Consider the following 20,919-nt stretch of genomic DNA (forward strand, 5'->3'; position numbering starts at 1 on the left):
CCCCCAAAAAAAACCCCAGTGATTTAGTTTATGCTTTGTGTTTCTCATGTTCCCAGTCCCAGATGTTTTGACACCAACATATAGAATTCAAGTAATCCTCAGTTTATGACCGCAATTGGGATCAGAATTTCCATTGCTAAGCAAGGCAGTTGTTAAACGAGTTGTGCCCAATTTTGCAATTTTTTCTTTTGCCACGATTGTTAATCAAGTCACTGCAGTTGTTGAGTGAAATGTGGTTTTTAAGTGAATCCGGCTTCCCCCATTGATTTTGCTTGCTGGAACGGATGACCCCGAGATACTGTAGCTGCCGTGGTTATTTGTGGGTTGCCAATAGCCCAGAGTTTGATTCTGTGGCTGTGGGGATGCTGATGACTCTAAATAGGAGGAACGGTGTTGTAAATCACCTTTTTTCAGTGCCCTTATAACTTTAAACCATTGTCGAACAAAGGATTATACGTTGAGGACTATCTGTATAGGAAATGAGCAGGGTGAACTTAACATTCTAATGCAGAAGGGCAAATAGGGAGGGATGGAGGAATGGAAGGAAAGAAAGAAAAAGAAAGGTAAGAAAGAAAGAACGTAAAGGGAGGGAGGAATGGAAAGAAGGAAAGAAAAGAGGAGGGAGGAATGGAAGGAAAGAAAAGGGAGGGAGGAATGGAAAGAAAGAAGAAAAGGGGGGAATGGAAAGAAAGAAAAGGGAGGGAGGAATGGAAAGAAAGAAAGAAGGAAGAAAAGGGAGGGGGAATGAAAAGAAAGAAAGAAGAAAAGTAAGGGGGGAATGGAAAGAAAGAAAAGAAAAGGGAGGGAGGAATGGAAAGAAAGAAGGAAGGAAGGAAGAAAAGGGAGGGGGGAATGAAAAGAAAGAAAGAAGAAAAGGGAGGGAGGAATGGAAAGAAGGAAAGAAAGAAGAAAAGGGAGGGAGGAATGAAAAAGAAAGAAAAAGAGGGAGGAATGGAAAGAGAAAGAAAAGAAAAGGGAGGGAGGAATGGAAAAAAGGAAAGAAAAGGAAAGGGAGGAATGGAAAGAAAGAAAGAAAAGGGAGGGAGGAATGGAAAGAAGGAAAGAAAGAAGAAAAGGAAGGGGGAATGGAAAGAAAAGAAAAGAAAAGGGAGGGAGGAATGGAAAGAAAGAAAGAAGAAAATGGAGGGAGGAATGGAAAGAAGGAAAGAAAAGGAAAGGGAGGAATGGAAAGAAAGAAAGAAAGAAGAAAAGGAAGGGGGGAATGGAAAGAAGGAAAGAAAAGGAAAGGGAGGAATGGAAAGAAAGAAAGAAAGAAGAAAATGGAGGGAGGAATGGAAAGAAGGAAAGAAAAGGAAAGGGAGGAATGGAAAGAAAGAAAGAAAAGGGAGGGAGGAATGGAAAGAAGGAAAGAAAGAAGAAAAGGAAGGGGGGAATGGAAAGAAAGAAAAGAAAAGGGAGGGAGGAATGGAAAGAAAGAAGAAAAGGGGGGAATGGAAAGAAAGAAAAGGGAGGGAGGAATGGAAAGAAAGAAAGAAGGAAGAAAAGGGAGGGGGAATGAAAAGAAAGAAAGAAGAAAAGTAAGGGGGGAATGGAAAGAAAGAAAAGAAAAGGGAGGGAGGAATGGAAAGAAAGAAGGAAGGAAGAAAAGGGAGGGGGAATGAAAAGAAAGAAAGAAGAAAAGTAAGGGGGGAATGGAAAGAAAGAAAAGAAAAGGGAGGGAGGAATGGAAAGAAAGAAGGAAGGAAGGAAGAAAAGGGAGGGGGGAATGAAAAGAAAGAAAGAAAAGAAAAGGGAGGGAGGAATGGAAAGAAGGAAAGAAAGAAGAAAAGGGAGGGAGGAATGAAAAAGAAAGAAAGAAGAAAATGGAGGGAGGAATGGAAAGAAGGAAAGAAAAGGAAAGGGAGGAATGGAAAGAAAGAAAGAAAGAAAAGGGAGGGAGGAATGGAAAGAAGGAAAGAAAAGGAAAGGGAGGAATGGAAAGAAAGAAAGAAAGAAAAGGGAGGGAGGAATGGAAAGAAGGAAAGAAAGAAGAAAAGGAAGGGGGGAATGGAAAGAAAGAAAAGAAAAGGGAGGGAGGAATGGAAAGAAGGAAAGAAAAGGGAGGAATGGAAGGAAGGAAAAAGAAAAAAAAAATGGGTGGGGGGGAACGGAAGGTAAAAAAACCTAAACTTAATAAAGTGGAGCTCGTGTAAACCAGGAGCTGCTGCTGGAGGAAGGCAGGGAGGTCGGTTTATCCTGGAAAATCCCAGCCTGGTTGATCTTCTCCCCAACCAAGATTGGCAGGTTAATCCCTGTGCTTTAATTATGCTCAATTTCTAATAGTGAAAACACATCCTGCATATCAGATATTTACGTTACGATTCATAACAGGAGGAAAATCGCAGTTATGAAGCAGCATTATTGGGGGTCACCACCACAAGAGGAACTGGGGCTTTGGGGAGGTTGAGAACCACTGCTCTGGATCGACCATCCTGGCTACTTTGGGTCCGAAGCCAGAATTGCTTCGGGAGGTGGGGGGGCAGATCCAGGGGGGGGGAGGGGTGGCTCGGTAGCCCCCTTGCACTGCTTCCCCTCAAGCCCCTTTCGAAGGGCAGAATGCCAGCAGGCATGGCCCCCTCAGCACTTGTGGGGAGCAGTTGGGGGGGGCACCCGAGACCCCCTACATTCCCCCAGCCATTTCAACCATTTCCCTCCTTCACAACTGATGTGTCTGCCACATTTTGGCACCCAATGCCCAGCTCCCTCCCTCCCTCCCTCTTTGGGGCTCAGATTCTAATGGTATGGGGTCTCCTTCTTGATGGTATAAATGGTGTAGTGTGTTCCCTACTCAAGCAGGGAGTTGATCTAGATGACCTCTAAGAAATCCACCTGAAGCCATCCCTGATGTAGAAGAAATTTGCTATGGAGGGGAAGACCAGCTCTGGGGGAAAGAGGGGAGGGGGTTTCAATGGGGCAGCTCTGAGTGGAAGACCCCTCCCTTCTTCCCAGCATCCTTCCAACTGAGCCTCGCCCCCTCCAGAGGTCATCCAGACTGGCTCTGCAGGACTCCAGCAGCCTCGATCTCTAAGGGCAGAACTTTTCCCTTCCTCATCTGGGGTCTTGGGGTCACCACAGGAAGAATCGGTCAGTGTGTGATTGTAGGAATTGTCTCAAACACGGAGAAGATTTGGGCTCCTGTTGGAAATCCCTCCCCTTGCAAGATAGCGTGGAAGAACCTGGAGGAGGGAGAAACATCAAATATCTCAATGACAGGGAAAAGAAATCAGATTTCCTTAACAAAGAAAAGGCATTGTTGGTGGAAGAGGCTTCATTGCTCAGGGGAACTGAACCAGCAATTCGTAGACAATCAAACCAGGGGGCTTAGCTGTAACATAACTTTGTCTGGATGAACCGTTATAAGTCAAGGACTGTTTTCTTCAATGTGCTTTGACTGAGGGAGAAGGGACTCCATCTAATCAGGAGGTCAGGAAGGGCCCCTTCAGCCACTTCCAATGTGGCAGAGGACCAAGGGGCTGCCCCACCTGGAGGCTCAGCCATGGGGCGGAGGAGGACAGTCCCTGAGCTGCCCTGATGAAGAATGGAGGATTGTTGCCTGATGGATCCTGGCCAGTTCCTCAGTTCCGCTTCGGAGGAGCCCAACGCTTCAGGCTGGGGAAGCGAAAGCAGAGCGTCTCTGCAGCTGTTGGGGGTTGGAGGAAGAAGTGATGCTCTGTGTGTGTGTGTGTGTGTGTGTGTCGGGGGAGGGGGAAGCATGAAAAGAGCCTAGAAGTTCTGCTTTCATCAGGAGAGAGATGGGCCTCCCACCAGAGTCTGCCTGGATCTGGGGCCACTTTTGTGTGTCCAAACACACAATTGTGGGACCCATTCAAACTCTGCCGCCTCCTTCAGCTGCAGGGGGGGGACCCAGTTCTGGCCTGCAGAGGCCGGTGGGGGGCAGGGTGGAGTTTGACCCCTCCAGCCCCCCCCCCATCCCTGGAAAGGATTCAGGCCATCTGAGGATAGGAGCCCTGTGGGATGTCTGCCTGCTGCAGCTGGGAGAGGGTTGGGGCTCTGAGCCTGGCCTGATCAGGTATCACCAACATTAACTGATATTTTATCATCAGTCCTCAACATCTGGCAGCTGCCCAGCCTCCGATGACCTCACCTAGGTGAGAGAGATCAGTCTGGTTAGCCTGAGGATGGGAGGCCACTAGGAAGTACCTGGGCTACTCTATAGGCTGAAACCCCTCCAAGACAAGGAAGGAGAAGCTTCAGGCCCTCCTCGAACTCACCTCCCTCAAAAGATCCACTTCCCATTCCTCTTTTAGCCTGGCCTCATCTCCCTGGAACTCTGCCCCTCCCCCATTCCTGCTGTTTGGAAGACCTCATGGGAACCCAATTCCCCTTGTCCAGAGGGAGGGGACAGGGTTAGAGTGGAGCAGAAACCCTAAAGGGGGGCAATGACTGGGGGGTCCCACCTTATTTGATCCTTGCCCCTACCTCTAAATACAGTAGCCTTTAAATCTTTCCCACCTTGATCTTGGGAGACTTGAACCCTGGGCGCCATGGAACAAAATGAAATCCAAGGTAGAGAAAAGGAAAGTCCTACACTTAGGTTAAGAAAAGACACCGACTGTGCAGGTAAAGACTAGGTGAGACTTGGCTCAAAGCCAGGAACTGTGAGAGTCTCTTGGGATCCTACTGGACAATCCCTTAAATAGGAGCCAGCCGTGTGTTGCAGCAGCCGAAAAAGCCAATGCAATCCTAGGCTGCCTCAACAGAGAAATGAAATCAAGATCATGTGGAGCCTTGATCCCATTTTACAAAGCCTTAGTAGGGCCACACTGGGAATCCTGCATCCAGTTCTGGTCGCCACGATGTAGAAAAGATGCGGAGACTCTGGAAAGAGAGCAGAGAAGAGCAGCAAAGAGGATGAGGGAGGACTGGAGGCTAAAACAGAGGAAGAACGGTTGCAGGAACTGGGCATGGCTAGTCTAGTGAAGAGAAGGACCAGGGGAGACATGCTGGCAGTCTTCCAATCTCTCAGGGGCTGCCCCAAAGAAGAGGGAGTCAAGCTGTTCTCCAAAGCAACTGAGGGGAGGACAAGAAGCAATGGGTGGAAACTAATCAAAGAGAGAAGCAACTTAGAACTAAGGAGAAATTTCCTGACAGTTAGAAGAATTAATCAGTGGAACAATTTGCCTCCAGAAGTTGTGAATTCTCCAACACTGGAAGTTTTAAAAAAGATGTTGGATAACCATTTGTCTGAAGTGGTGTAGGGTTTCCTACCTAGGCAGGGAGGTGGACTAGAAGACCTCCAAGGTCCCTTCCAACACTGTTATTCTATTCTATTCTAAGGAGGGGGCTAGGAGGGACCCACGGATGCTGGGGAGCAGAGTGGGGGGGGGGAGAATGGAGCTGAGACCCCCAAGAGAGACTTTGGGAAAGGGGTTGGAGGGCAAGAGAAGTGGGAGCTTCAAGGCCCAAATCCCTTTGGAGCCCCCAAAGCTTCTTCCGTTAAAAGAGGAAGGAGACGGAAAGCGAAAGAGGGAAACTGAGGCATTTTCAGACCTAAATCCACAAATGCTACCAAAACTCCGTATAAGGAAAAGAATTTTTGGCAGCTTCGGAAAATTCACTTTTTCTTCTGAATTTCAAACTTGAGGCTTTGAAAGTCAAGCAAGAGGGGAGCTTGGAGCCCTTTTGGGGAGCCCCTTAATTTGGGGAGGGGACCAAGGACCCCCCAACCCCATAATCCCCGATTCCTCAATCAGGAGCTGGAGGGCGGGGGGGAGGGGAGGCTTTGAGAGAAGGGCCTCGGAAATTAACTCCCCCAAACTCTCCCTTTTGTGAAGGGGGAGGGAGACCCTCCCTTTGAGGTGGTCTTAGAATATTCTGGGGAGGGAAAAGGGGTCTTGGGCTGAATAACCAACTCGAGTTTCTTCTCTGCGCCGAACTAAGTCTTCTATCGGGTGAAGTCAAGGGAGGCTCTGCCCGGAGACCGATGACGCTCAAGAATGGAGAATTCCCATTGGTCCTCCTGCTCCTTCTGGACACTCCCAAGGCCGAAGTCCGAGGAAAACTCCTCCTCCCCCCAATCCAGACCCTCCGATTCCGCCTCTGGGGCTGGAGGCATCGGCGTCTTTCTCCTCTGTCTTTGTCGGCGCTTGTGGGGCAGCATCCATGGCTTTTGCTGGGCTCCCCCTGATGCTGCTGGTGGGGGCGCTGGCCCGGATCCCCGGAAGCTGGCTGTCAGCTTCGCTTTCCCTATTTAAAACGCTTATCTTCAAACAAAGAAACTATTTGGCTCCCTGCTGGGAACAGCTCCACCACTCCTGTCAAGCAGTTGAGACCTTGGAGGTCTTCTAGTCCAGTGTTTTTCAACCTTTTTTGTGCAAAGGCACACTTTTTTCATGAAAAAAATCACGAGGCACACCACCATTAAAAATGTTAAAAATTTTTAACTCTGTCCCTATATTGACTATATATAAAGTAATTTTCCCACGGCACACCTTACACTATGTCACGGCACACTAGTGTGCCACGGCACAGTGGTTGAAAAACACTGTTCTAGTCCACCCCCCTGCCTAGGTAGGAAACCCTACACCACTTCAGACAAATGGTTATCCAACATCTTCTTAAAAAACTTCCAGTGTTGGAGAATTCACAACTTCTGGAGGCAAATTGTTCCACTGATCAATTCTTCTGAGTGTCAGGAAATTTCTCCTTAGTTCTAAGTTGCTTCTCTCCTTGATTGACACCTGCCTTTGGGTTTCACCTTTACTCCGTTTATTAGGAGCATGGCTATCCATTTATGTAGTAATCCAGAAATGCCGTAAGAACTTAGTTTCAACAGTAGTTTATCATGTACCACTGATTCAAAGGCTTTGCAGAAGTCTATGTAAATTGCATCTATTGCTTTACCCTGGTCAAGATGTGTGACTCAAATGTTTCTGCAGTGTAGGAGTTGCAGATTAGAGGACAATTTTTTCCTGAATCCAAACTGCTTGTTAGAAAGTTGTTTGTTTCTAAGTGGAGGGCGAAGGGCTGGTTTATAATTGATTCCGTGACTTTAGAGGTGAGGCAACACAGCGAGATTGGTCTGTAGTTTCCAGGGTCTTTTTCTTTCCTCCCCGCATGAAAGAGGAAAAAGGGATAATAATAATCTGTGGGCATCGTTATTTCTTTAAGCCCCCCAGTCACGTCTTTGATACGTTCCCCACACCTGTGAAACAGCTAAGCCCCCTGGTTTGATTGTCTACGAATTGCTGGTTCAGTTCCCCTGAGCAATGAAGCCTCTTCCACCAACAATGCCTTTTCTTTGTTAAGGAAGTCTGATTTCTTTTTCCTGCCATTGAGACGTTTGATGTTTGTCCCTTTTCCAGGTTCTTCCACGCTGTCTTGCAAGGGGAGGAATTTCCAACAGGAGCCCAAATCTTCCCTGTGTTTGACAATTCCTGAAATCCCACTCAGACACTGACCGATTCTTCCTGTGGTGACCCCAAGACCCCAGATGAGGAAGGGGAGAGGAAAGTTCTGCCCTTAGAGATCGAGGCTGCTGGAGTCCTGCAGAGCCAGTCTGGATGACCTCTGGAGGGGTCGAGGCCCAGTTGGAGGGCTGACTAGGATCATCTAGGGATGCTGGGAAGAAGCGAGAGGTCTTCCACTCAGGGCTGCCCCATTGAACACCCACCCACCCCTCTTTCCCACAGGGCTGATCTTCCCCTCCGTGGCAAATGTCTTTTACACCAGGAATGGCTTCAGATGGATTTCTCAGAGGTCATCTAGATCAACCCCCTGCTCGAGTAGGGGAGACACATCACCATCTGTACCATCAAGCAGGAGACCCCATACCATTAGAATCTGAGCCCCAAAGAGGGAGGGAGGCTTTGGGTGCCAAAATGGGGCAGGAGCCTCCGGTTGTGAAGGGGAGAAATTGGCTCAAATGGCTGGGTGAGTGTAGGGGGAAATTGCCACCAATGGCTCCCCAAAAGTGCTTGGAGACGACTGTGGCTGATGGCATTCTGCTCCTCAAGAGGGGGCTTGAGGGGAAGGGGGCCTCCAAGCAGGAGGGAGTCCAGACCCTTCCCCTCCCTGGATATGCCCACCCAAACCAGTTCTGGCTTCTGACCCGAAGCAGCCAGGATGGTCGACCCAGAGGTAGCGGAGGGAGGAGCCTCCTGTGGGGGAAGGAAAGAGGAAGGAAGGAAGAATTCCAGGGTTTTCTTACATCAGAAGTTTATTCCTTTATAGCAAAGCGAAGGGGAGGGAAGTGATTCGGAGGAAGAGTGATGGAGATGAAGCAGCTGTGGGTTCAAAGCCAGGAGAGATGAGGGGGCTGGAGGGACAGGTTCACCCAGCATTCCTGGGGGCAGTCTAGATCGTCTGCAACCCTCCCTCCCAAGAAAGGGAGGCCCTCAAAGGAAGCCTGGGGGGAGTCTCAGCAGCAGAAGGTCCAGGCTGAAATTCTTCTCCTCTCCCCAACCTTCCACTTCAGCCTCCATTTCTCAGAAGTTGCAAACAGAACAAAGAATCATCATGTCAGCACTCCTTCATTGAGTAATTAAGAAAGAAAACCACAAGACTCCATTGATAGAAATGAAGTGTACTTTTACTAATTATAAATGATTAGAAGCATAGCAAAGCAAAGACTGATTATTTAGGCGCGAAAGCGACTGATATATAAAATAACCCATTCCCCACCCCTTGGCATCCCAGTTGCAGTCCAATCATAATTCTCCCAATTGTCAGGTGTGAGATAACTTCGAAAGGCATCACCAAGATGGAATGTCGGTGCCGTTGGCCTTGGCGGGAACCTCCTCCGCATGCGCAGTCCGACAGGCAGCAGAACTCCAGAATCTTCCTCCAGCACAATTAGTAAACCCCTCCCATGCCCCCCTCCCCCGTTTCAATGGCAGCCGAAGAAGCAGCAAAGCAGAGGCTGACACATCAGCTACTAAAGAAATAATTTCCTTTTGCATCAGAGAGCAGGATTAATTCATGAGTGCTGTAGAAAAAGAGATGGGGAAGAAAATTAGGATATAAAGAGAAACTTTTAGTGTAAAAATCATATTTATCTTCCCTTTTAGTCCCCCAACCCCAAGGCAGACGCACACTGCAGGGGTGGTGGTTGATAGGCAGGGACAGATAGAGGGAGAATGTGCCCATTGCAGGAACAAAAAGGCTGGGATGGATGAGGGATTCCTCCCCATTTCATCTCCAGGGGATTTTGGAATTCTCCCTGACTTAATTAGAGGGTTAATTAACAGAACATCCCCTCCCCCCTCCCTGCAGACCTTCCATATGAAGAAAGAAGATGGGGCTACAAAGGGGGTGGAAGGAAAAGGCGTAGCAATGGGTCACTTGGCAGAAATTGGGGGGATTCATTTCACATGGAAGTTTTGGAGGGAGTTCATTAAGGGGGCAGCCCGGCGTCACTTGGCCAGAAATTGTGTGAATTCTCACAAGGAGAAGAGGGGGGGGCAGGAAGAGGAGCCTGTTCCAGCTCCAACTAATGAACCCAAATGAGTCAGAATGGGGGCCAAGAAGGATCATCTTGGATGGGGGAGGGGAGTCCAGTTCAGGGTGAAGTTTAGGAGGGAGTTCATTAAGTTGATAGGGTCATCTCAAGGGCTTAGCTCCACCTTCCATCCAAGCACCAATGGAGCTGCGGGACGAGTTAATGCAGTGATAGAACAATACCTGAGATCCTACGTTAATGATCAGCAATTTAGGTGGGAACATCTCCTGCCATTTGCTGAAGTGGCCTTCAACACCACAGTGCATAGTAGCATTGGACTCACCCCTTTCAAAATAGCCACAGAGGTGGAATTTTTCCCCCTGCCTGAATACCCTCAGGAACCCCCTTCCACAGTGAGCCTAATTGAATGGGTGGGTTGCTTACAAAATGCATGTGGGAATGTAAACCTTGGGGTCCTTCCTCCTTGAGGGAGGAATGGGAAGTAATGGCGCCCTTCTTCCCTTCCCTTTTGAAATTCCCCAAAACATGGGAAGATTCTGGGCAAGATTTTAGCTTTCTTTTTTGATTGCAATACTTTTTCAGATCTCTGTAAGTAAAAACTACCCCAAATTTCATAACTTTGCTGTACCCACAGGACTTCAGATGAGGGAGGAAGAGGAGAAACTCACCTGCAGGAGGTTGGATGGGAATTGCTGGAAGGAGAAAAAGACCCAATAAGGACCCTTCATGGTTATGGAGGACTCAGGGGGTCCCCCTCCCCTTCGATAGCCCATAATAGGTTGCATGATCTTCCCTTAATAGCCCCTCAAACAAGAGAAGCTGACAAAAATATTTCTCAAGGAGACCCTCTTGGCCACCTGCTCAGCTTGATGAGAGGCCTCCCCTAGAGGGTCCCCTCCCCACAACCTCTCATCCAGCCCCCCAGACTCACCTTTCTTGGCCCTCAGGTAAGAGAAGAGCCCCACCGAAAAGAAGGCCACTCCTATCACAGCTCCCATTATCCCGGTCCAGAGTTTGCTCTTGGCAGAGTTGGAGGTACGGGGCTCTGGGGAAGGAGAAGGAGCCTCACCTGAGCAGGAGGATCAGGCCCACCTTTCCCCAGGAGGAGGGTCCATTCTGACTCTCCCCAGACAGGGAAGGTCTCTCCCATTTCTCAGGGTAGGATGGGGTCCCCAGAGCAGGACGGGAGGGGCTTACCCCATTGGACAGTGATGGGGGCCTCCAGGCTGGCGTGCTCCACCTTGCAAGTGTAGACGTCCCCCCGCTGGGGCTGGGTCTCCAGCATCACCATGAGCTGGTAGGTCCAGTCTCCGTTCTGGAGCTCCTCCCCATAGGCCACGCCCTCCTTCTCTGGTTGTCCGTTCTTCAGCCACTGGATCTCAATCTCCACGGGATAAAATCCCGTCGCAATGCAGAGGAGGATGATGTTGGGGGAATCGGGTTCTATCTTGGTGGGGGAGATGGTGACGGTGGGCTTGGCTGGAGGGAAGGAGGGGAAGGAGGCACATGAGAGACACAGGAGGGCCCGGAACAGAAGACCAAGTTGGTTAGTTCAAGACTCCTTTTCTCTCTTAAAAATATTCCGTGTTTTGAGTTTCTGTGGAGATTCTCAGTCAATCCAGGTCATGGTTGTCCCAAAGGAGATTTTTTTCTCCCCAAAAGACATTTCGCTTCTCATCCAAGAAGTTTCTTCAGTTCCGAGGGCCCAAATCGAAGCTTCTTGGATGAGAAGCAAAATGTCTTGAAGGAAAAACAAAGTCCAGTTGCCTTTTGAGAAAAGACCTCTGGGACGGTGTTTGGAGTCATCTTCCAAAGCAAATTGCAGGAAGAGATGAAAAGGGATCCTGAAAAATGGGGAAACCTAAATCCTTCCTGGTTGGGATCAGGTGATCTCATCAAAAGGGAAGAATCGTCAAAATAGGCAAATCCCACAGCAGAAGAACAGAATAACAGAGTCGGAAGGGGCCTTGGAGGTCTTCTAGTCCAACCCCCTGCTCAGGCAGGAAACACTGTAACATTTCAGACAAGAGGCTGTCCAATCTCTTCTTAAAAACCTCCTGAAATTCCACCTATCAGCTGTTCCAGGCTGCAGGGATCATCACTGCCTATCATTTCCTCCGCACACCCAATAGAAGTCAATTTTTTTTAAACACCCCCACCCTCCTATGAGACACCACTTTCTACTTCTGTCCATCCAGGAATTTAATTCAATCCACATTTGGAGACCTCTCAGTTTAAAACAGCAGGAACACACACTACATTTTGTCTGCCTCACACAGTGATATTCAAGCTTTATTTTTAATATCAAGTTTAATGACGAATGCAGTGAAAAATGTGACCCAGAGTTACGTTTGTCTTTCTGATGAAGCCCCCATAGAATCGATGCTAATTTCGGAAGGTTTGGGGTTAAAGTATTGCAATTGGTGAGATGCTCCTTTGTTGGGGTTCATTGAACAACAAGCATAAGACTCAGATGGGATTTTTCCCAGAGAAATCGAGGCTCAGTTAATTTTGGGGAGAGTTCAGGAAAGGCTGAGAGCCTCTCTTGGTGGCCAGAGAAAAGCTTTGGCCCCTCGGGGGAAGGAGACCCCCGGATCTCTCCGGAGAGGAAATTCAGCTCAGAAGCCAAAGAAAAAGGAAGAGAAAATCCCCCCAAAGAGACTCAAGAAACATCCTGTGATTTCAGGTCTCCTGAACTGCAGCCGGATGAACAATTTGCTCTAAATTCACGGAATATTTATTTATTTATTTATTTATTTCGACAGATTTTCTTATTATTTTTTCCCTTCTACAACACCTTACAATCATTACATCAACATTGTTATGTAATCATACCTGTACATGTATATAATATTTTGCTTTTATATTTACACACTTTATACACAGTTCTATATATATTTATATATATTGTTTTTTGGCTTAATTAATTTTGTTCCTATTTTGCAGCCATTTGTACCAATTGTTCCAAATTTCATAATATTCCGACTCTTCTTTATCTTTTAATTTCACTGTTAATTTCTCCATCTCTGCACAATCCAAAGTTTTTTTTATCACTAATTCGTCTGAGGGGGAATTATTTTGTTTCCAGCATTGGGCAAAGGCTATTCTAGCTGTAGTTAGCAGATGTGTTAATGTGTACTTAATTTTCTTTGTATATTTCCCTTTGATTATTCCCAGTAGGAAGATTTCGGGTTTGTATTTTATCTCTTCTCCTGTAATTTCTTGCACCCATTTCCAAATTTTTGTCCAATATTTTTGTGTTTCTGGGCAGGTCCACCATATGTGATAATAGGTCCCTTGTACTTTTTTACACTTCCAGCAGGTCGGCTGCATGTTTGGGTACATTTTAGCCAATCTTGTTGGTGATAAATACCAACGATAAAACATTTTGTATATATTTTCTTTAAGTGCTGCTGATCGTGTTAGTTTATAATTTGTGTTCCAAATTCTTTCCCAATTCACTAGATCTATGTTGTAACCAAAGTTTTTGGCCCAGGCTATCATGCGACCTTTAACTTTTTCTTCTTCTAATGTTACTTCTAATAAATATTTGTACATTTTCGTTATGAATGTATTTTCCGGGCCAGTTAAAATTTTATCTATTTGTTGTAATTCTGTGTATATTCCATATTCTTTTACGTCTTTTTTGTATCTCGATTGTAGTTGGAGATATGGCCACCAATCTATATTTATATTCTGCTCCTTTAATTCTGGATTTGTTTTCAAATTCCCTTGGCTGCCTAAAATTGCACTACATCTAACCATTTTCGATAGATCTCGTGTATTGGGATGTGTCATGGCTTCCATAGTGGAAAGCCATGTCGGTATTTTCATGTAATGTTTTTCTCTAATTTTATTCCAGACCTGTATCAGTGCATCTCTAATATAGTGTCTGTGGAAGTATTTTTGTTTCTTTTTACCCTCTTCCCATAGGAAAAAATGCCATCCCGTTTGCAAATCGTGGCCCTCTAATGTTAGTATTCTTTTTTTTTTTAATTTATCCAGTCCCTGATCCATGTTAGTGCTGCTGTTTTGTAATAAAGCTCCCAGTCCGGGAGTCCCATACCACCTCTGCTTCTGTCATCCTGTAGAGCTTTCAACTTTATCCTGTCTTTCTTCCCTTGCCATATAAATTTTAATGTAATCTTATTCAATTCAGTAAAAAAAAAAAATCCTAATTTTATGGGGATTGTTTCAAATAGGTATAATAGTCTGGGTAGTACATTCATTTTTATCGCTGCTATTTTCCCTAATAACGTTAGTTGTAGTTTCCCCCATAGTTCTAGATTTTTTTTTATTTGTTGCACTAATTTTGTATAATTATTTTCTTTTATAGTTGATAGATAGATAGATAGATAGATAGATAAATTTATTTATAGGCCGCCCTTTTCCCTGAGGGGACTCAGGGCAGCTTACAACGTATAGGGAAGGGAATACACACAATGACATATAAAACAGTACGTAATTAAAAATAGAAGCAACATTCATCATTCGGGAGGGGACGGATTATAATCTTTAACCCCAGGCCTGACGCGATAGCCAGATCTTGAGGGCTGTGCGGAAGGTCTGGAGGGTGGTGAGGGTACGAATCTCCACGGGGAGATCGTTCCAAAGGGTCGGAGCTACTACTGAAAAGGCTCTCCTCCGCGTAGTCGCCAGTCAACACTGACTGGCGGATGGAACTCGGAGGAGGCCTAATCTGTGTGATCTAATAGGTCGCAAGGAGGTAATTGGCAGGAGGCGGTCTCTCAAGTACCCAGATCCACTACCATGGAGGGCTTTATAGGTGGTAAGTAGCATCCTGAAGCGCACCCGGAGATCAACAGGTAGCCAGCGCAGCTCGCGGAGGATAGGTGTTATGTGGGCGAACCGCGGTGCGCCCACAATCACTCGCGCGGCCGCATTCTGGACTAGCTGAAGTCGCCGGATGCTCTTCAAGGGCAGCTTTGCAGTTAGCCATATTCCAAGATATTTAACTTTCTTTGTCACTTGCAGTCCTATTATTCTTTCTAATTCTTTATTTTGTTCTTCCTTCAAATTTTTAGTTATCATTTTAGTCTTTTCTCTATTAATCTTTAACCCTGCTACATCTCCATATTTTCCTAGTTCTTGCATTAAGCTGTTTCCTGTTTCTAGTGGGTCTTCTATAATGAATACCAAATCGTCTGCAAAGGCCTGGATTTTATATTCCTCTTTTTAAATTTTAGTTCCTCTTATCTCCGAATTTTGTCTAATTCTTAGCCATTTAATAGTTTTTTCAATCTCTCTGTTATTAATGTTGTGAATATTTTATAGCCAGCATTCAACAACAAGATTGGCCTATAGTTTTGAATCTGTTTTTTATCTGCACCTTCTTTAAATATTAATGTAATATGCGCTTCCCTCCATGAGTCCGGAATTTTTGCTTTCATCAGTGCCTCATTATACATCTCCAGCATCAAAGGTTCTATCGATTCCTTCAATTCATCTGTTATTTTGTACCATTCTGCTGGGAATCCATCTGGGCCTGGCGTTTTATTATTTTTCTCTTTCTGAATCGCCTGTTTCAATTCTATTTTTGTTATTTTTTTTGACAACATTTCTTTCATATCTTCTGCTATTGTCGGGGTTTCTTCTCCATTTAAATATTATTTTCTTTGTTTTCCATCTACTTATTCCCCTTTATACAGATTCTCAAAGTACTTGTATGCAATCTTTTTCTTCCCTTCCACTGTATGTTGTAGTTCACCAGTTTCCTCTAGAAGTTGATATATTAATCTTTCTTTTTCTCTTTCTTTCCTCAATCTATATGACAGCCACCTCCCCGGTTTATTTGCTCGCTCAAAGAAGTTTTGTTTTGTTAGTTTTAGGCCCTTTACCATTTCTTCCTGGTCTAATATATTTAATTTATGTTTTCTCTAATTAATCCAATCCTTTCTAATTTTGTCACTTTGTGGCTTATTTTGTAATTTTATTTCTAAATTTTTGATTTCCTCTTCTAATATCTTCTGTTGTGCCCATTTTTCTTTATTTCTTTTTGCTGAATACGCTATAATAATTCCACGGGAATAAGCTTTCATGGTGTCCCATAACTTTTGTATAGATGTCTGTTCTTTTGTGTTCTCCTTAAGGAATAACTCCAATTTGTTTCTACATTTTTGAATAAATTCTTTTTCTTTTAATATTTGCAGATTTAACATCCATCTTCGCCTACTCTTTTTTCCCCCTTTCCAGATTATTTTAATGGGGTTGTGATCTGCTCAAGTATTTGGTAATATTTCAATTGTATGTATTTCAGCCCCAATTTCTCCATTCATCCATGCCATGTCAATCCAAGACCAATCTCTAATCTCTATCATTAATATGATTCCCTTTGGGTCTGCATAAATTAAATTTGTCTTTATCCCATCCTTAACATATATCGCTATCCCTTCTCTCTTTTCTTCTGGTGATGCTGCATATAATTTCCCTAATTTAGGACATTCCAGGTATTTTATATCTTGTTTTTTAATGCGTGTTTCCTGTAAGCCTATTATATCTGCCTTTTGTTTTGTTAATTTTGCCCAGATATGCTTTCTTTTTGTTGGCGAATATAAACCGGTAATATTTACTGACAATAGTTGAATTTCTTCTTCCATCCTCCTAATTCTCTACCTGTCTTTGTTGAGAGCCTCTCTTGGTGGCCAGAGAAAAGCTTTGGCCCCTCGGGGGAAGGAGATGCCTGGATCTCTCTGGAGAGGAAAGTCAGCTCAGAAGCCAAAGAAAAAGGAAGAGAAAATCCCCCCAAAGAGACTCAAGAAACATCCAGTGATTTCAGGTCTCCTGAACTGCAGCCGGAACAACAATTTTGAATTGATAGTAAGAAATAATTAAATGTTGAATATTATCAATCAGGGGATTATTATCTCCAGGAAAACATCCTCTTTGGTGGTAAAAACTATTTCAAACAATCTCTCAAATTTGAGATAATATTATTCATTCATTTCCTAATTCTGATATCCTCTTACATGGATGTGATCCCCCTCCCCCAAACTCCCCCCTCCCCTCGGACTCACCTCTCCGGCCAACCACAGAATTCCTCCGGAGACCCTCGTAGTTGTGCCGGCAGATGGAATCCACTTGGGCCTTCAGGTACTGCACGTACTGCTTATCGCTGTTCCAATTGTCCGCAATCGCCTTCCCAAACTCCGTGACGGCCACGAACTTCCCGAGGTCGCTGTCGAAGCGGACGATCTCCTGCCAGTCGTAGAAGAGCCTGTACAGGAGCCTCACCCGCTGCGTCCCGTTGAGGAAGCGGCACTCGTGCTTCTCCTGGGCCAGGAAATGGGCTGGGAGGGGGAGGAGGAGGAGGAAGGCTGTCAGGAGGGACTCCAGGGCCCATTGTTCCCAGCCACTAGCAAAGGGGGGATCCACTCGGGAACGGAGGATGGGGGGGCACCTTCCGGAAAAGACAGGCGTAAGAGGCCCCCTGGAGGAGGGAAGGGGTCTCTCTCAGCCCCAGAGGGGAGCAGATTTACTGGGCGGGAGGGGCTCTGGGGGGGCAGGAAAGAAGGAGGGGAGGGGAGGGAGGAGCCTCCTGGTGGACCCCCCTCCATCCTCCCAGGGGGGGAAAGGCAGGCAGAAGCTCAGCTGGTCGAGCAGGGAACGTTGGATCTAAACGGGGAGGAATGATGGGGGGAGGGGGGCTGGAGGGAAGCTAATATCCATATCTCCCACTCTCTGTCTTCCTTTGGGGGGAGGGGAATATGGGGAGGGGGCACAATGAGCACATCTAGACTGAGACTCCTGGGGTCTCCCAGCCCTACAACCCCCACCTTCCCTGGGTCGCCCCAACTTTTCTTCTTTCCCTCTAATCTTCAGCCCAACTCCCTCTTTTGGGTGGATCCTCGGGGATCACTCCTGTTTCCTATCCCCCTCCCCCCCAAAGACTCCTTGCACCCTCCCCAAAGAGCCTCTCAAAGGGAGGGTCTCCAGCCCCCTTCACAAAGGGGAGTTTTTGAGAGCCAATTGAGAGGAGCGACTCAGAGCCCCCAAATCCCCTTCTCTCACTTCCCCCCTCCCCCTCCAGGTCCCTATGGAGCCATGGGGGATTATGGGGGGGTGGGGGGTTCTTGGTCTCCTCCCCAAATTCAGGGGCTCCCCCAGAAGGGACGGAAGATCCCCTCTTGCCTGACCTCCAAAGCCTCAAATTTGAGATTCAGAAGAAAAAGTGAAGTTTCTGAAGAAGCCAAAATCCTTTTGCTCAAATGGATCTTTTTCCTTCTGGGGATTCAGGGCTGAAAATGCCTCACTTTCCCTCTTTCGCTTTCGCTTTCCCTTCCCCTCCTCCTTCCAGGCAGCCCCCTCCCACCCAGGCACTGGGGGAGGGGGACGACCGAGAAAGGGGCCTGGCTGCGACCCTCACCTCGGCTACCATCGAGGAAAGGGGTGGGGTCCCTCTCCGTTCTCCTGTGAGTGGGGGAATTGGGGAGGAAGGGGGAGGAGACCACGCAGAGATCGAGGCTGTTGGAGGCTCTGGAGACCCAGCAGTTTCCTTCCCCCTCCGGGGGTCTTTCCCAACCTCCTCCTCACCCCAACCCCCTCCTCCCCCGCCCAGCGCCCTCCTTACCGGGGCTCTCCTTCCCCCCTTCGCTTCCGGGGATCCGGGCCAGCGCCCCCACCAGCAGCATCAGGGGGAGCCCAGCAAAAGCCATGGATGCTGCCCCACAAGCGCCCCCAAAGACAGAGGAGAAAGACGCCGATGCCTCCAGCCCCAGAGGGGGAATCGGAGGGTCTGGATTGGGGGGAGGAGGAGTTTTCCTCGGACTTCGGCCTTGGGAGTGTCCAGAAGGAGCAGGAGGACCAATGGGAATCCTCCCTTCTGCAGCGTCATCGGTCTCCGGGCAGAGCCTCCCTCGACTTCACCCGATAGAAGACTTAGTTCGGCGCAGAGAAGAAACTCGAGTTGGTTATTCAGCCCGAGACCCCTTTTCCCTCCCCAGAATATTCTAAGACCACCTCAAAGGGAGGGTCTCCCTCCCCCTTCACAAAAGGGAGAGTCTGGGGGAGTTAATTTCCGAGGCCCTTCTCTCAAAGCCTCCCCTGCCCCCCCCCCCGCCCTCCAGGTCCTGATTGAGGAATCGGGGATTATGGGGTGGGGGGTCCTTGATCCCCTCCCCAAATTAAGGGGCTCCCCAAAAGGGCTTCAAGCTCCCCTCTTGCTTGACTTTCAAAGCCTCAAGTTTGAGATTCAGAGGAAAAAGTGAATTTTACGAAGCTGCCAAAATTCTTTTTCTTATGGTGGCATTTGTGGATTCCGGTCTGAAAATGCCTCATTTTCCCTCTTTCGCTTTCCGTCTCCTTCCTCTTTTAACGGAAGAAGCTTTGGGGGCTCCAAAGGGATTTGGGCCTTGAAGCTCCCACTTCTCTTGCCCTCCAACCCCTTTCCCAAAGTCTCTCTTGGGGGGTCTCAGCTCCTTTCTCCCCCACCCCCACTCTGCTCCCCAGCATCCATGGGTCCCTCCCAGCTCCCTCCTTACCACGAGTCTCCTTCCCCCCTCCTCTTCCAGGGATCCCCAACAGCACCGCCCCCATCAACAGCTGAAGGACCCCAGCAAAACCCATGGATGCTGCCCACAAGACGGAACCTTGGGGTGCCCCACTGCTCACTTCCCTCCAGGTAGATGCAGACCCATTGAGGGCTCCTCATTGGGTAGGGTTTGTCAGCCAGTTAGGAATCCCTCTTGGGGTGATGCTTCTGTCCCCCTTTTTCCTAGCTAACCAAGAAGCAGGTTGTGGTCTACTTTGTCAAATGCCTTCCTGAAGTCTAAGGATACAATGTCCACCGTATTTCTCTGGTCTCCTAATTTAGTCTATTTGTCAAAGACTGAAATTCTTTGTTTTTGAAAAACCCATGTTGGCTACTGGTTACACAGGTTCTATTCTTCGCCTCCCTGGGATGTGCCCCCCCCCCAATTTCCTAAGCCAGTTCTGACCTCAGTCCAGGGATGACCCTCCTACAGAGGAAGAAGGAAGAAGGAGGGAAGGAAAGAAGGAAGAGTGGAAGGAGAAAAATGCAGAGAAAGATTGTGAGTGAAAAAATGGAAGGGAAAAAGGAAGAGAAAGGGGGGAGGAAGGAAGGAAGGAGAAATAGACAAGAGGAAGGGAGGAAGGGAGGGAGGAGCATAAGACAGAGAAAGAGTTTAGAGTCTGAGGGAAGGGAAGGGAAGAGGGTTCCACCACAAAACCGCGAAGCCCTTATCCGCGCCGACATAAGTGCGGAGGCACAACCGCGGCCTCCGAAGCGCTAAGAAAAACACGACCCTACCGCCGTGACAACAGCGCGGTGACAGAAGGGCGTTCTACATGCTTCGTTCTTTGCCTCTGTACCTCCAAAGGTAGCCCTCCTCCTCCAGCTCACAGCGACAGCGGGCACGGGGCAAAGCCCAGCAGCAGCAGCCCGCGGGAAGGGTCCAGCTCAGCCGCGGGGGGCAGCAGGGAGCCCGTGGGTGGGCCGAGCGGGGCCGCCGCTGATTCCCGCCCTGCCTCTTCCTCCAGGGGAGGCTCCGGCGGCGGAGGAGGATGTGGCAGCGGCGGCGGCTGAGGCTCTCCCGGGGCTGGCGAAGCGGGCTTGCCCAGCGGCGGCGGCCATCCGTCCAAGGAGATGTTGTTGAGGAAGAAGAGGGTGGCCTGCTTCCGCCGGGCAAGCCCGCTTCGCCGGCCCCGGGAGAGCCTCAGCCGCCGCCGCTGTCGTGTCCTCCGCCGCCGCCGGCGCAGATGAGCTGGACCCTTCCCGCGGGCTGCTGCTGCTGGGCAGCCCGCTTTGCCCCGTGCCCACTGCTGCTGTCAGCTGGAGGAGGAGGGCTACCTTTGGAGGTTCAGTTAGTCAAAGAACGAAGCATGTAGAACGCCCTTCTGTCGCCGCGCTGTTGTCGCGGCGGTGATGACGCGTGGTGATGACGTCGCAGCTTTAATGGCGCGGTTTAATCACCGCTATTTTGACGAGCGCGGTTTTGTCATGCCACGAGGGAAGAGGAGGAACGAAAGTTTGATTCCAGGCTTTTCCTAAATGTTTAACTGTTTACTGTTTAACTGTTTATTAAATTTATAGGCCGCCCAATCCCGGAGGACTCCAGGTGGCTTACAGAAATGGTAATTAAAAAATATTAAAAACAGATAAAACACGACAAATTGAAAAAGAGACACAACATGCACCCAATCTAAGCTGGACCTCAATCAAGAGGTCAACAGCCCCAGGCCTGCCGGAATAGCCAGGTTTTGATAGCTTTTCGGAAGGCCATGAGAGTGGGTAGGGTCCGGATCTCTGGCGGTAGCTCAGTCCATAGGGCCGGAGCGGCAACAGAGAAGGCCCTACTCCGAGGCGTCGCCAGTTGGCATTGTCCAGCTGATGGCACCTGGAGAAGGCCCATCCTGTGTGATCTTATTGGTCTTAGGGAGGTGTGCGGCAGAAGACGGTCTCGTAGATATCTGGGTCCTAGGCCATGTAGGGCTTTAAAGGTGATAACCAGCACCTTGCATCA

At 48.0% G+C, this 20,919-nt stretch overlaps 1 protein-coding gene across 1 annotated transcript; it reads right to left on the reverse strand.

The window, feature by feature from the left end:
* Positions 1–8,815: 8,815 nt before the first annotated feature.
* LOC116523586 (H-2 class II histocompatibility antigen, E-S beta chain-like) lies at positions 8,816–18,206 on the reverse strand. The gene is made up of 6 exons (XM_032238699.1): positions 18,009–18,206; positions 16,456–16,728; positions 10,619–10,900; positions 10,353–10,466; positions 10,090–10,113; positions 8,816–8,947 (listed from the first exon to the last, which is right to left on the reverse strand). Exons 1-6 carry the CDS (start codon positions 18,091–18,093, stop codon positions 8,934–8,936), a joined length of 792 nt encoding a protein of 263 aa, XP_032094590.1. The 5' UTR covers positions 18,094–18,206; the 3' UTR covers positions 8,816–8,933.
* Positions 18,207–20,919: the final 2,713 nt, after the last annotated feature.

This window comes from Thamnophis elegans, unplaced genomic scaffold (assembly GCF_009769535.1).
Source record: "Thamnophis elegans isolate rThaEle1 unplaced genomic scaffold, rThaEle1.pri scaffold_59_arrow_ctg1, whole genome shotgun sequence".
NCBI classification, from domain to species: Eukaryota; Metazoa; Chordata; class Lepidosauria; order Squamata; family Colubridae; genus Thamnophis; species Thamnophis elegans.

Bases quoted from the DNA above. Each gene is read 5' to 3' on its own strand.
- LOC116523586 (XM_032238699.1), bottom strand. From the start codon at position 18,093: ATGGCTTTTGCTGGGCTCCCCCTGATGCTGCTGGTGGGGGCGCTGGCC. The intron at 10,467-10,618 runs GTAAGCCCCTCC...CTCCTTCCCCAG, and splicing joins CCCCATCACTGTCCAATGGG to AGCCCCGTACCTCCAACTCT. The intron at 10,114-10,352 runs GTGAGTCTGGGG...TTCTCCTTCCAG, and splicing joins TTACCTGAGGGCCAAGAAAG to CAATTCCCATCCAACCTCCT.